At 42.2% G+C, this 12,519-nt stretch overlaps 1 protein-coding gene across 3 annotated transcripts in view; it reads right to left on the reverse strand.

Moving 5' to 3' along the window:
- Positions 1 to 12,519, reverse strand: part of LOC143000843 (RNA-binding motif, single-stranded-interacting protein 3-like) — a 98,170-nt gene that overhangs the window by 10,575 nt on the left and 75,076 nt on the right. For all 3 annotated transcript variants that reach the window (XM_076150287.1, XM_076150286.1, XM_076150288.1), the window contains exons 8-10: positions 9,265 to 9,371; positions 5,820 to 5,863; positions 1,901 to 1,997 (exon numbers count right to left, since the gene is read on the reverse strand). In XM_076150287.1, the coding sequence (XP_076006402.1) occupies positions 1,901 to 1,997; positions 5,820 to 5,863; positions 9,265 to 9,371 (248 nt within the window). The remainder of the gene's footprint in view (positions 1 to 1,900; positions 1,998 to 5,819; positions 5,864 to 9,264; positions 9,372 to 12,519) is intronic.

Below are 12,519 nucleotides of genomic sequence, written 5' to 3' on the forward strand. Positions count from 1 at the left end.
GGAGGAGAAGAGAAAATGAATCATTAGCACAAGTCTTCACAAGCCCATTTCAGAGCCCCGGTCCCTGTGGCAGAGTGCCTTAAAGAATATTAGCAGGTCCAGTATATGTTATGTTGTAATTATAAGAGGATATGGAGACCGCAGAGAACAATACAGTGTAATAATTACCACTCTGCGGTGGAGGTTTCATCATCAAAGCCTGTCTTGGGATCAAATCACCACTTTCATCTCCTTCTCCTACCCCATTCCCAACCCTAACGTGAGGAGGAACAAGTCCCTAAAGACGGCTTAGTCACATCTAAGATATGTTATGTGTGTGTGTGTGTGTGTGTGTGTGTGTGTGTGTGTATGGTCGTTTATGTCGTCTCTAGTCATGTAAGGTAGATTTGTCTCCGGATGTGTTTGCCTTAAAGAGCAGGATGTCATTGTGTCGCTCTGTGTGTGAGTTGCACTGAATTCTGCACTGCTGTGAAGTGTCAGCGCATTTGTCTTTCTTATTTACAACGAGGAGAATTTTCTCCAGTCAAGAGAGGAGCTGTGGAGGAGGAATTGTATTTGCTTTGCAGAACATGTGTTTGACAAACTGAAGATAAAGGCCTTTGTCAATGTCTCACAAAAACACATACGCCTCTAAACAGCTTCGGCAGGAGTTGCACCTTGTGTTACACTTCAGCTCAGCCCTGATTAGCAAAGTGTAAATGCAATCACACACACTCTTCAGCTAAAGTCCAACCACTCTCGTTGTTTTGAATCAAGAGCTTATTTGTTTATTTCTAACACTGGAGGACATGATGGGACAAGAAGGAAACACGTATGCAGAATCAGATAAAGACAATTCTGTTTATTGCAAGATATAAATGCAAGTCCCAACATCAGGTCCAGACCATGGATCTAGACACTGAGATGTTTGAGTTGTTAATAAAGTGGTTGGTTTTTCCTATTAGGGTGGATGGGAGGATACAATGCAAGAGGATGAAGGAAAGCAAGCAATGAAAAACCTCAATTTCACAATTTATAATGATCCTGACTTGAAAGACTGAAACATTCCTAAGCTTCATGACATTCATTCAAAAAAAAAAATCTGAAACCACAGCTGCTGTGGATGGGATCAATTGAATTTGTCACATTAAAATTGCAGTAATTCAACTGGTACTCTACATCCCAGAGTTGTTAACTTGCAGATATTGCACTGGAGATGCTCACAGAGTGCTGTCAGGTGGCCCTGTATGCCCATGGGATGTCATTTTGGAGCCTCGTCTTTGAGAACACTTAGTTGCTTTGCTAAATTAGCTGGCTGACCACCAAAGCAGTGAAGCCAAACAGCCTTACTGAAGATGGGACTTGGAGTGCTTTGCTTTAGTGCCTGCAGCCAAAAATAGTTTACTACAGTGTGTCAGAGTGATCTAAACTTAGATAGGAATTAACATATGAAACCATTTCAGCTGTAAAGTCACTGGGCGGATCTCTACAGCCAACTTCGATCTTTTTGAGACATTTTCCCATTATGTTGTATTTCTATTCTCCAAGATTAGCACCCTACATTCACCTTTAGACTGAAGACAGTGGGTGTTCAGAAATTCCAAGAAAGCTTGAGGGAGTGCAGAGGGAACTTTGCACAAATGCAGTAAGAACTGAAGTCTTTTCATTTGCTAACCTAAACAGTACAGAGTGTATTGGCCACCTAAAGAGGGAGGCTTTGAAAGAAACTAAATCAGAAAACCAACACACTGAGACTGAGATTCAGCTTAAACAGCGTTGCTCAACACGACACCATTGACCACAGACATTAGGTAAACAATACAACACTACCCTTTGTAGTTACAAACTCAAGTTGTCTCTATCAACTGCTATAGCAAAGGTCGTCTTAACAAGCTCCTAAGGCCTCAGACGGTCTACTCACCTGATATGTGGAGACAGGAGAGGCAGCAATAAAGGGTGTGATTGACGTCTGTGCAATCATCCGATTGGTGGAGATGCTGTATGGTGAAGAGTAGAACCTAAGGAAGCAAACCAGAAAATGTTTACCTTAGACTGTGAACAGCATCAAACCTATAAAGGAGGGGGCATAGACGTGTTGAAAGAGGGTTCTATGATGTCAAACAGGCAGCTCCTGCAGTTTGTGATGTTGAAAAGCAGCTTGTTATTTCCGCTCTTATTCCTCTGTGTGATGACTGTTCCAACCGCCGCACTTCGAGACGTGCTGACAAAATGGATGACACATCATCAAGGCTGTCATGGAGAAAATAATTATTGCAGCTTCACTCTGTGCCACAGCATCAAAGACGATCCAGATAAGACTTGACATTGCTTTAGAGTGCACATCATGTTACACAGCAGTCTGCTCTACCCGGTACACAGAACAAGGAATTATCACCTTAATGTGTGAGTGGGTGAAATATTTTCATGTTGCCCTTTATGTTCACGCCTACACGTTGAATATTATTCATGCAGAAGGTTGCGTCTTTAACATCTGCATTTTAACTTCTCTTACACCTTTTTACTTTTGTTTGCTCTTTTATTTTTCGTTCTCCAACTTAACCCTGCAGCAGTAGAATGCTGAAGCTGGCAGTGCTTTATTTATCATTGTGTACCAAGAGAGGACATGTTTCATCCGCCCGGCCGTGTTGCTGTGCCCGATCGATCCCAAAGTGTCTGTTGACTGAATAATGGAACGAGGGGGAGAGAGGGTGAGAGAGAGAGGGAGAGAGAGAGAGTGAGAAGAGGAGGAGGGAGGGAGAGAGAAGAGGAGGAGGGAGGGAGAGAAGCCCTCCTACAAGGGTCATGCTAAATCTGACTCAGTCATGATTGAATAAGAAGGTGATTGTCACAAAGAAGGTGATTCTTGGCTGGAGGAAATAAGTACCTTTGCTTTTTTTGTTCTCTGTTGCAACATATCCCATTAATTATAATAGAATATGTAAGAGAACGTTCTATTCTCTCAACCGTGATGAGACTTTGACTCAACGACCGGCCAAGGGCAGGAAACCACACATCAAATGGATTGCAAAGGTGTCTCTGTGCTCCTTCTGTCGAGCGTTATGCTTCTCCGGTGAATGATAGCACAAACAGTCTTGACCACAGCTGTAAGATGCAAACCTGCAGACATTTTTCGAAGCGTTACAGCCAAGTCTGGCGGATGCAGTTGGTTTCAAACTGCCTGCGATAAGCTCCGGAGTCTGATTACGCTTCACATGAACACGAGTCTCCCTGCTGAATTTTTATGCTCTACTTGGTGTTGAAGAGCGGAGGCACAACGGTTACACGCTACAATTTTCAAAATGTGATGTGGTTCATTTCCTTTTCCTTTGAATCCAGACAAAATACATTATTGTGAATTATTATTTTGGCAAATTTTCCCTTGTTCCCCCCAAAATCTGACTTGGCCTCATTGTGAAGTAGGACCAAGTCACTGTTTTGCAGATCACAAGAAAGTCTTGGCTCGTCAGTTGCGTCTCATGACTTGACTTGTGACTTGACTTGGAACATTGAAGCAAAAACACGAGACTAACTTGTGACTTGTAAAACAATAACAGTGACCCTGCTCCGGCCTAACGTCTCCTTACATTTCCCTGTGAATCATCGCAGAGGTAACTGTGTGTTACACAAATGGTCTATGTGACGATTCTTTTTCAAACCCTGACACCACATGACATTGAAGACTGCGATGAATACAGATGATGGTTGGTCTGACATCAGGTCTTATAACAGGCTGATTTGATTGAAAGCCAAGGGAACAGTGGCCAATGTGTTTCAAATGACAAAGATTATAGGGATGGAGTACGTTTGTCAAAGTGATATTGTTTCACTATGATCAGTAACGAGAAAAAAAACCTCTTTGACCAATCTTGCAGCAGTATGGAATATGGATCCATCTATTTTCATGACTGTACAATTAATGTATGACCTGCATTAGCAATACTGTATTACTGTCACTGATGAATACAAACGAGTGAACAGAGCCTGGTTATTCAATATGGCTCTCTGATTGTGTTTATTGTATTTTTCATTAGAGTGATGTGTATTGAGAGAGAGATAGTAGGTAGAGGACAGATCCAAGGTTATTGATGGAGGCTATTAGCCCCGAGCAGCACGCTGTCAATAGGGACTGTAGCACGGCTGTTTAAACAAAATACTAAACATGTAATTGCGGTCGGAACATTACTGCAGGATTGAATTTAAAACCTCTCTGCAAATCCCCGGCATGACGGAGCAGCTCTGTCAGGATATTGCCCTGAAAAATTAACAAGTGATTTAGCACTGACCTCTGTGACTTTTGAGAGGAGAAACGCAGGCAAGTTTGCTATAATGTGCGTTTGATTTGAGTGGATATGTGCGTGGGCAAGACGGAAGGAAGAAAAGTGAAGGCGGCGCAGAAAGGCACGGGTAAGAACAGAGACTAATGAATGCAGAAACAGATGGGTAGTAAACACAGGGAGAGGAGGTGGGGAAGGGGGGGATGAGGAAAGAGACCCGGGGAAAGTGAACGTTGTGTCCTCCCGATAAAAGAGAGGATTGACTGGGAGCCAAATGTCTGCCTGGTAAGGACACATGTTTCCAATAACGTCAAATTGGCATCAGACCCTAAAAATCAGCTTTCCACGAGCTCAGAGAGCTCTCCAAATCTGTAATTGATTCGTGCCCTTCCCGTCTCCTTCGCTGACTTTATTTTTGCCTTTGCCCTCGCCTTGACCCTGCCTGGTCCTCCCCCCTTTATTCAGCCCCCTTTACTCCCTGCTTTTTTGCCTCTCTAATTAGCTGCATTAGCATTTCATAGTCATTTAGTGTTTCGCCGGAAGGATCTTCTGTGACCTCGGAAGGGAGGTCGGAGGGGGGCTTAAGCACTGGAGGCGCACAGATGCATGTGTGTGTGAGCATGCTTTCACGCATGAACACGCTTAAACACATAGCAAGACAACTCTGAAGACTAGGCGTATAGCATCTGCTTGGGAATAGCAGACAAATGTTATACAAGAAAATGACTAAGAGAAGAAGGAGGAGAACAAGTGGAAAGTGAGAAGTAGAGTTAGAGTCAGGCAAGGTTCATGAGTTTTAGGAAGGATGTATGTCGCCAAAGTACAACGTCTCAGAGGAGATACAGACAAGGAAAAAGGAGTTAAAAGGTGTGAAGTTGGATTGGGATTAAAGTAAGGAGAAATACAAAAAGGAAAAGTAGGGGTACAAAGAGGATGGAGGATTAAGTCAAAAAGGAGGAGGAGAAGAGAAACACTGAGCTAGAGGGATGTGTCTCCTGGGATCGCATCACCAGCAGCATTCCTAGCAGACAGGACCGATCTCCAATTTCCACCCTGAAACAAGCACACAGCCCCGCGCTCTGCATTCAGACTGGGAACGGTGCAGATAGCTCCGGCTGATGAAAGTCTTACAGCGGCACTGCAACACCGTCTAACTTCCCTGTCTGGAATCAAAACCTACATGTCTGACAGCTTGTATGCATAGGTGCATAACTAAGTGCTCCAGCTGCATCAAGCAGATGTGAAAATGAGGCAAACAGGGAGAAAGTGTGTGTGTGTCCTGCAAGCCTGCGTGTCATACCTGTTAGGGTATGTATGCATGTGTGGCTTACTCATTTGCATGTAAGCGACCTTGTGCTAATGAAAGAGCATTGGTGCCTGTCTGCACATGTGCAGTAAGCCTAGGTAACTCATCTAGGCACTGAGGTTGGAGCATAAGCCAATCAGAATGCTGCGAGGGTAGCGTAGTACACATTAAAGATGTATGTAACTTGAATAATAGGTTGCGGACAACTTAAGTTGCGGAAAAGTATGTAAATGTAAGGAAGAAAAGACTCCACCACTTACCCGTTCTGCATTGCGGTGGGATCATACGTCAAGGCCATACCACTCTAGGGACAGAGAGAGAGAGACAGAGAGAGAGAGAGAGAGAGAGAGAGAGAGAGAGAGAGAGAGAGAGAGAGAGAGAGAGAGAGAGAGAGAGAGAGAGAGAGAGAGAGAGAGAGAGAGCGTGAGAGACAAACAGTACATATTCATTTAGAATGCTCAATATGTTTTGTTGTGTAGCCTGTTGTTGTTGTTTTGCTCTATAAACTGTATTTTGCCAGAATGGATGCCAGTATCATCACAGGAATAAAGATTACTGAAATTAATCAAAAGAGAGAGAAACAGACTGCTGTAGACTTTTTTTTTAGAAAACAGATCCTTTGACTTAAAATTCAACAAGAATCTAAACTACAAACACACACACACACAGCTCACTAAAGAACTCAGAAAAGCAAAACATCAAGCTTCACTTAAAAGCAGCAAAAATAGATAAAAATACACACCAATATGTGTTTCTGACAATACTGTAAATCCCTTATAATGCCCTTTGTGTGCAGAGGTACTCGCAAATGCAGCACATTTTGGACTTTGGACTTCTAGTTACATCTGTGATTATTACAGCACTGTTCAATACACATTGCCATGAATGCCTTCAGATTTTGCACTGCAGCTGCATTCTACCAGCCGCATTACTGCAGTATCAGGGTAAAGTGTGTGTGCTGCGTGTGCCTGAGTGTTCACCCTCCATCTCTTCATCTCCATTAAGTGACTTTGTTCCTATTAGTTCAACTGTTGATTGTTAACTTTTCGCTCCCAAATCATTCCTTTTTTTAATAAGTGTCTCTCTTAGTCTATTTTGTATTGTGCAGTATAATTGAGTATGACTCTAGTTATGTTCTACTGAGCTCTGAACAAGATCCTCATCCACTTAACTGCCTCCTGGCAATGTTGGAATAAACTTAAAGCCCCACCAGTGTTTTAGTCTTCTAATCTTTATTTTCTCCAGCTCTATTTCTGTCCGTCCTCTGTTTCTCTTTGTCTGTCTCTCCACAATCCTACAGAAGTCATTTGTACTTGTTGTACATTCTGAACAACACAGTCCAAATTGGCACGAGTAGACCGTGTGCCCTGATGCTGAACCCAACTCATGTCTGTGTTTTCTTCCACTCAAAAGCTGTTCCAAACCATGACGGAGGCAATAAACAGACGGCAGAACAAGTGGAACAAGTATTTTGATGGCATCAAAACATTCTCAAGCAATCATTCCAAGGATCTGGATTCATTGTCAGAACAGCCATTAGACAAACCTCTGATCTGAAGTTGATAAAGGAGTTAAAGGTACTCAACTATTTTACTTTTCACCTTGAGTACAATCTGGAATGTAATGCTAGCTCACTGTCAATCTATTGAATTGTCTTTTTCAGCTAAACAAAAAAGGAACTCTGAGCGGTGCAGGATCAGCTCTGTGAAGCATCTCCATGTTCGTGTCTCATCCTCATCTATCAATATTACCCAGCTGCTACCAGCATTCGTGCATGTATGTGCATGAAGCATCCACATGTGTTGTTATTCATCCATCAGTGTGACACAAGGCCTCACTTTGGGCTCATCGACTAACGGCCAAATTGAGGGGCGCCTCGTCTGACAGAATCTGTGACCTTCTAAATCTGACAATCGGGCAGTCGTGTCCACTTCATGAAGCCATCCAGCCGTGTGTGGTGAGATGCTAAACTGGGCACGGGTTTCATTCCTTTCTCATGCTCTCCTTTTTTGTTCTGTCACTATCCAAATGTACAGGGAATATCTAACTGTGCAGAATAGTGAAATAGTGTGCTTTTAGTGTGTGTCGCGATACAAAATGGATATAAAGTAAAGTTGCTTTCCAATGTCCAACCATGTCAGACAACTTACTTCATATGAAAGATTACCGAGGCCTGTGTTATGCATGGATCCTACGTACAGGGATTCATTGTGAATAAAATATGTGTGTGTGTGACAGTTGCAAGGCCAGACTCATTTGAGAGAGAGAGAGATTAGGACCGGATGACTGAGCAACAGAGTGCGAGGATGCAGTGAGGTGCCCCTATGGCCAGATGTCTCTATCAGTCAGCCTGGGGACCTGGATGGAGCACGTACATATATATATATATATACATATATATATATATATACCTCTGAGTCGCTGCTTTTGCACAAGGCCAAGCGGGGATTGTCAGGTTTGTCAGGACTGGAAGCCTCAGACAAATGTGGGTGAATCACACTCAACGCCTCCATCATTTATACGAAACTTAGGCATGGCTGACATTTCAGCATTGCTGCCACTAGGATACAAGACATAACCAGAAAAGGAATGACAAGGAAAGAACCTCGAACATTGAGTAAGGCCTGATGCGTGGGGGGAAACAACACACACAGACACAAGGTACACTCTCACAAATGAAACTGCAGTATGTGCCAGCCACACACAGAGGTCACACACATACACTCTGGCTTTGGCATTCTGTGATTGTTGTGGCAGCTCTTGTTTCAACATGCAGTTGTTTCAGCCTGGTTCCATTTCATTTTACTTTCCCACCCTGCTCTTTCCCGACCTCGGTGTAATGCAACTGTTGAGAAACTGTTAGGAACTGCACTGCGTGTGGGTGGTGACATTATTATTCAATTTCTCTTGTTCTGTAAATTAACACTCTGGTATTGACACTAACAACTTTTGAATTCTCTACATTGTGTGACAGTGTGGCGCTTGATTGAGCTTTCAATCTTCTGAACAAGGCTTAATTTCATCCAGAGATGACAGACTTGAGGTGGGAGTTGCAACAAAGGGGAAAAAAGCCTTGGCATTGAGGTCTTACAGAAGCCTTCATTAAATATGTGCTAAGTTTAATCACTGCTATACATGTCAGCTCGTCAGAAACTCCTCGAATTTGTATTTCAGTACGTTATTGTACATTTAATCTGATGATGTGATCATGATGCTGTCAGAGGTCTTGTTAAGCCGTTGGAACTCGGTTAGAAATTGTCAAAAGTAAACTGATGCCAGCAGGAACATCAAAGTTTGAAGGACTTTTAGGACCTACTGTAATGTTGACTGGTTCCATGTGCATTAGCTAATGCTTTCTCCATCCTCTGACTTAAGCTGGAGATAGTTCTGTGGTTATTAGCTTGATAAAGTAACACCATTATGAGCTTTCATCTACTCGTACAGATCCTGTGTACTCGTTGTGATTGTGAGCAGAGAAGCTGTGGCTAATTTAGGAAATAGAAATACAGTATTATTCCACCTGCAAACAGAGTTGGATGGGAAATTCAATGCTGGTTTCTTTTCAGGTGGCATAAAGTCAACAGAATAATGTTAGAATAAGCTGGCTGAGTGACAAAAACCTCTGAGCGGAAAAAAAGGTTCATCTTTTCTGGCATGTACAGTATGAATGAGGATATTTATACAATTTTATAAAGTTTGACTCACCTCTCCATCCCGCGTCCATGGTCGGCCATTCTGCGGATACTTGACCTGGGTCTGTCTCTTTTTCTGCCCTCCGTCAGCAAACTTGCACAGCAATGGCTCTGCAGGGGCTGCACACCGAGCCGGGCAGAGAGAAAAGAGAGACAAGGACAAACGCAGAGGTAGATTAATCATGTTAATAGCAGCAAACTATAAAAATTTTATTGGTGAGATTAGGAGTTACAGCACACAGATAAGATTTAAAGACGGGGTGTAATGTTGTGGCTTAACAAATACATAACTCAAGTGGACCCGCTGCAGCTCTTCCGACTTTCTTTCTTTCTTTCTTTCTTCCTTCCACCCTCAAACTTCTGAGCAACAGCACAATTATCGCGCCATCTCTACAACTCCTACAACCATGCTTCAACGAACCAGCCTTGACTTGGAAACACAGCTATGGGCTAATCATCAAAGCACGGAAAAGCGTGGTTCAAACGACATGGCAAACAGGCATGCTTAATACGCCAAAGAACTCCACACAGCTTGACTCCAGGCAATAGATTGTGATTGCGATTGCTACAAAGAGAACATGGGCCATTTCTGGACGCAAGAAAGAAGAAAGCCTTGATTACAAATAGGATTAGCTGGGTATGACCCCCCCACTACAAAAGTTCACCAAACTTTAACTAAAGCCTTATAAACTGCAATTTATAATAACCTACAGGCTCCTGAACTAGCAGCCCTAGCATATTAAGCCGATAAGGTATTAAACCTGCAAACTGTAACTACGTGTTAAAGCCCCCGCCATGTGAAAACAGTTTTATCCACGCATTGATTTACTTGTACGAAGACACAGAGAGTCACACATTGTTTAATTATTGACTAAGGCACACATTTTATGCATCACCTCTCACTTCTCACCTCAACACTGCTACATTTGAGTTATTGAGTGAGAAATTGAGCGAAGAAGAGGGTATTGCCATTCGGGGTGCGGATTAGAAAAAACTGAATGTGAAATAAATAATGCAAATGTGTTTCCTGATGCAACTAAAATATATTTGATCAGAGTAAAGTGAAAAATTAGAAGAGCTGATCTCAGCAGGGCAAAATGTCCGGATCTAAAAGTTTAGGTTTAAAGTTGTTTTGGATGCCTGGAGGCTCAACTACAAAGGTACGCAGGCAGAGGAACACAGTGCTGTGTGATCATACACACATTTAGCAGTACTTTGTCATTATACCGTTAACGTGATTCCTATCTGAATAACAGGCCACACAGCCGGGCTTCTGTTATCATCTCTAGCCTTTGCCATTAATCTTCTCTTCATAATGTCTCAATACATTCCTCCGTCTCTCTCCTTGCTTCATGTACATATGGTGCACATTCCTCGCACGGTATAGGAGTGTGTGGAATGCGTGCGTTTATCATGCTGATTGCAAGTGTTGAAAAGAAAGCTCAAAGTAGTTCCTCATGAAAAACAAGAACAAGACCCTCCAAGACCCTTTCGCCCCCCCAAAAAGAGAAGAAATGACAAATTGTATGATAAAATGAAGACGTTTTCATGTACACAGCAGTCCAAGTCAAAGAGATGTAAGAGTATTGTAATGTATGACAACTGACAAGCGATGGAGCAAAGGGGGAATTAATTACTTGTGTGTTGCACATATATCTTGCCATTTTGTTCAGGGCTTCCGTGTTTAATAACTAAGATTCGGGTTAAAGTGATGATTCGTGATAGTATAATAATAAAATATGAGAGTTATGAGAGTCGTCTCCGCTCTGTTGTTCTGCACTTAATGTAGGCACTAACACATGACAACCCATAAAGACTGAAAACACACACTCAAATACCTTATACAGACTGCTTAATAGGTCTTAATATGCCCGTTCTGTTGCTGAGCTTTCTTTTATCGGCCTCACAGACAGAAAAAGCAGAGCTGTTGACGGCTGACAACTTGTCAAGTTTATAGTGGGAACACTTTGTCTTCTTCTTCTGCCTCTTCTCTAAAGCATCGCACAAAGACAGCAGAAACTCCTGCTGAGTCCCGGCTATTGTTCATCGCAGCCATTTGCATGAAAAAGATACCTCAATATTTGGAATTGAATCAGTTATTTTTACTCACTAAACTTGTCACATTAACGGCAAAAACTTTCTGTGTACCTCTATAGAGAGAATAAAAAAAATCATCTTTGTTAACAGGGGTCATTTAGTAATGCATCATCAGGCAGAAAACACAACAGTAATGTAGAGAGGTATTTCTTTGTAAACCTCAAACCTCAACATATTACAGCACTTATTTGCCTCGTTCCTTCTATTATTGTCTCCTGCAAATCCTGCGAGTAAAGCTCACAACATGAGAACAGAGAGGAGACTTTCTGAGGAGAAACTGGGCTTGTTAAAAGTGATGTATAACAAGACACTGACGGCAGGGACACTGGGTGGTAAGTAGACATTGCTCTCTTCCATTCGCAACAACACACGCACACGCACACGCACACGCACACACACACACACACACAGTAGCTGTAAGCTGTCTTTATCTGTGAACTGAGGTTGATGAAACGGCTCTAGACATTAAACTTTGACCCTGCACAGTGGGGAAAGGCTAATGATCAAACAATGAGCCGGGCAGCACAAACATACACTCTTAAACATGCACACGCTAACACATCTACTGTATTTATGTTGCTTTAGTTGGTATATGTTGCTCAAGTGCACTGTTTTTCATAGACAGACTCAGGAGTCATATTTAGCCTGGAGGGAAACTCTTGCTTGCCTAAATACATCTGGAGGCATTTCATTTTTTTTATTGGGTAATTCAAATCTGCAAATGAAGCTACTGGCTTATTACTAATTTTGGATGTGGAGAGCTGAATTATTTAAATCTCACATGTTAGATTAAGATTCTAGCATGGCAACACATAACATCCAGAGGAGCAACAACTCAGAAAAGAAGATAGGAACAATAAACGTAAAAAAAAAGCTATGCTTTAATTCTTTTTTCTCCTTCTAATTATTTCTGCGGTTTCACTGCGTCTGTCTCCTGCTGCTATCATTGTTTACAGGAGCAAAACCTGTAAGAGCTTTATTCAACACATGCAAACTAATAGAACCTTTTGAAGTAAATGAATTGAGGTGAAATAAACGTACATTGTTGGCACAACAAGGATTAATGGGAAGTGTTAAAGTGACCCTCGCTCACTCACCTACACAATATTTGTCACGCCTGATATCATTTGTCATTACTGCAAAAATTTGTCTTGGAAAGCAAAATGGGCCA

Source organism: Genypterus blacodes, unplaced genomic scaffold, assembly GCF_046128005.1.
Source record: "Genypterus blacodes isolate CSIRO-AG114 ecotype Tasmania unplaced genomic scaffold, CSIRO-AGI_Gbla_v1 ptg000052l_1, whole genome shotgun sequence".
NCBI lineage: Eukaryota > Metazoa > Chordata > Actinopteri > Ophidiiformes > Ophidiidae > Genypterus > Genypterus blacodes.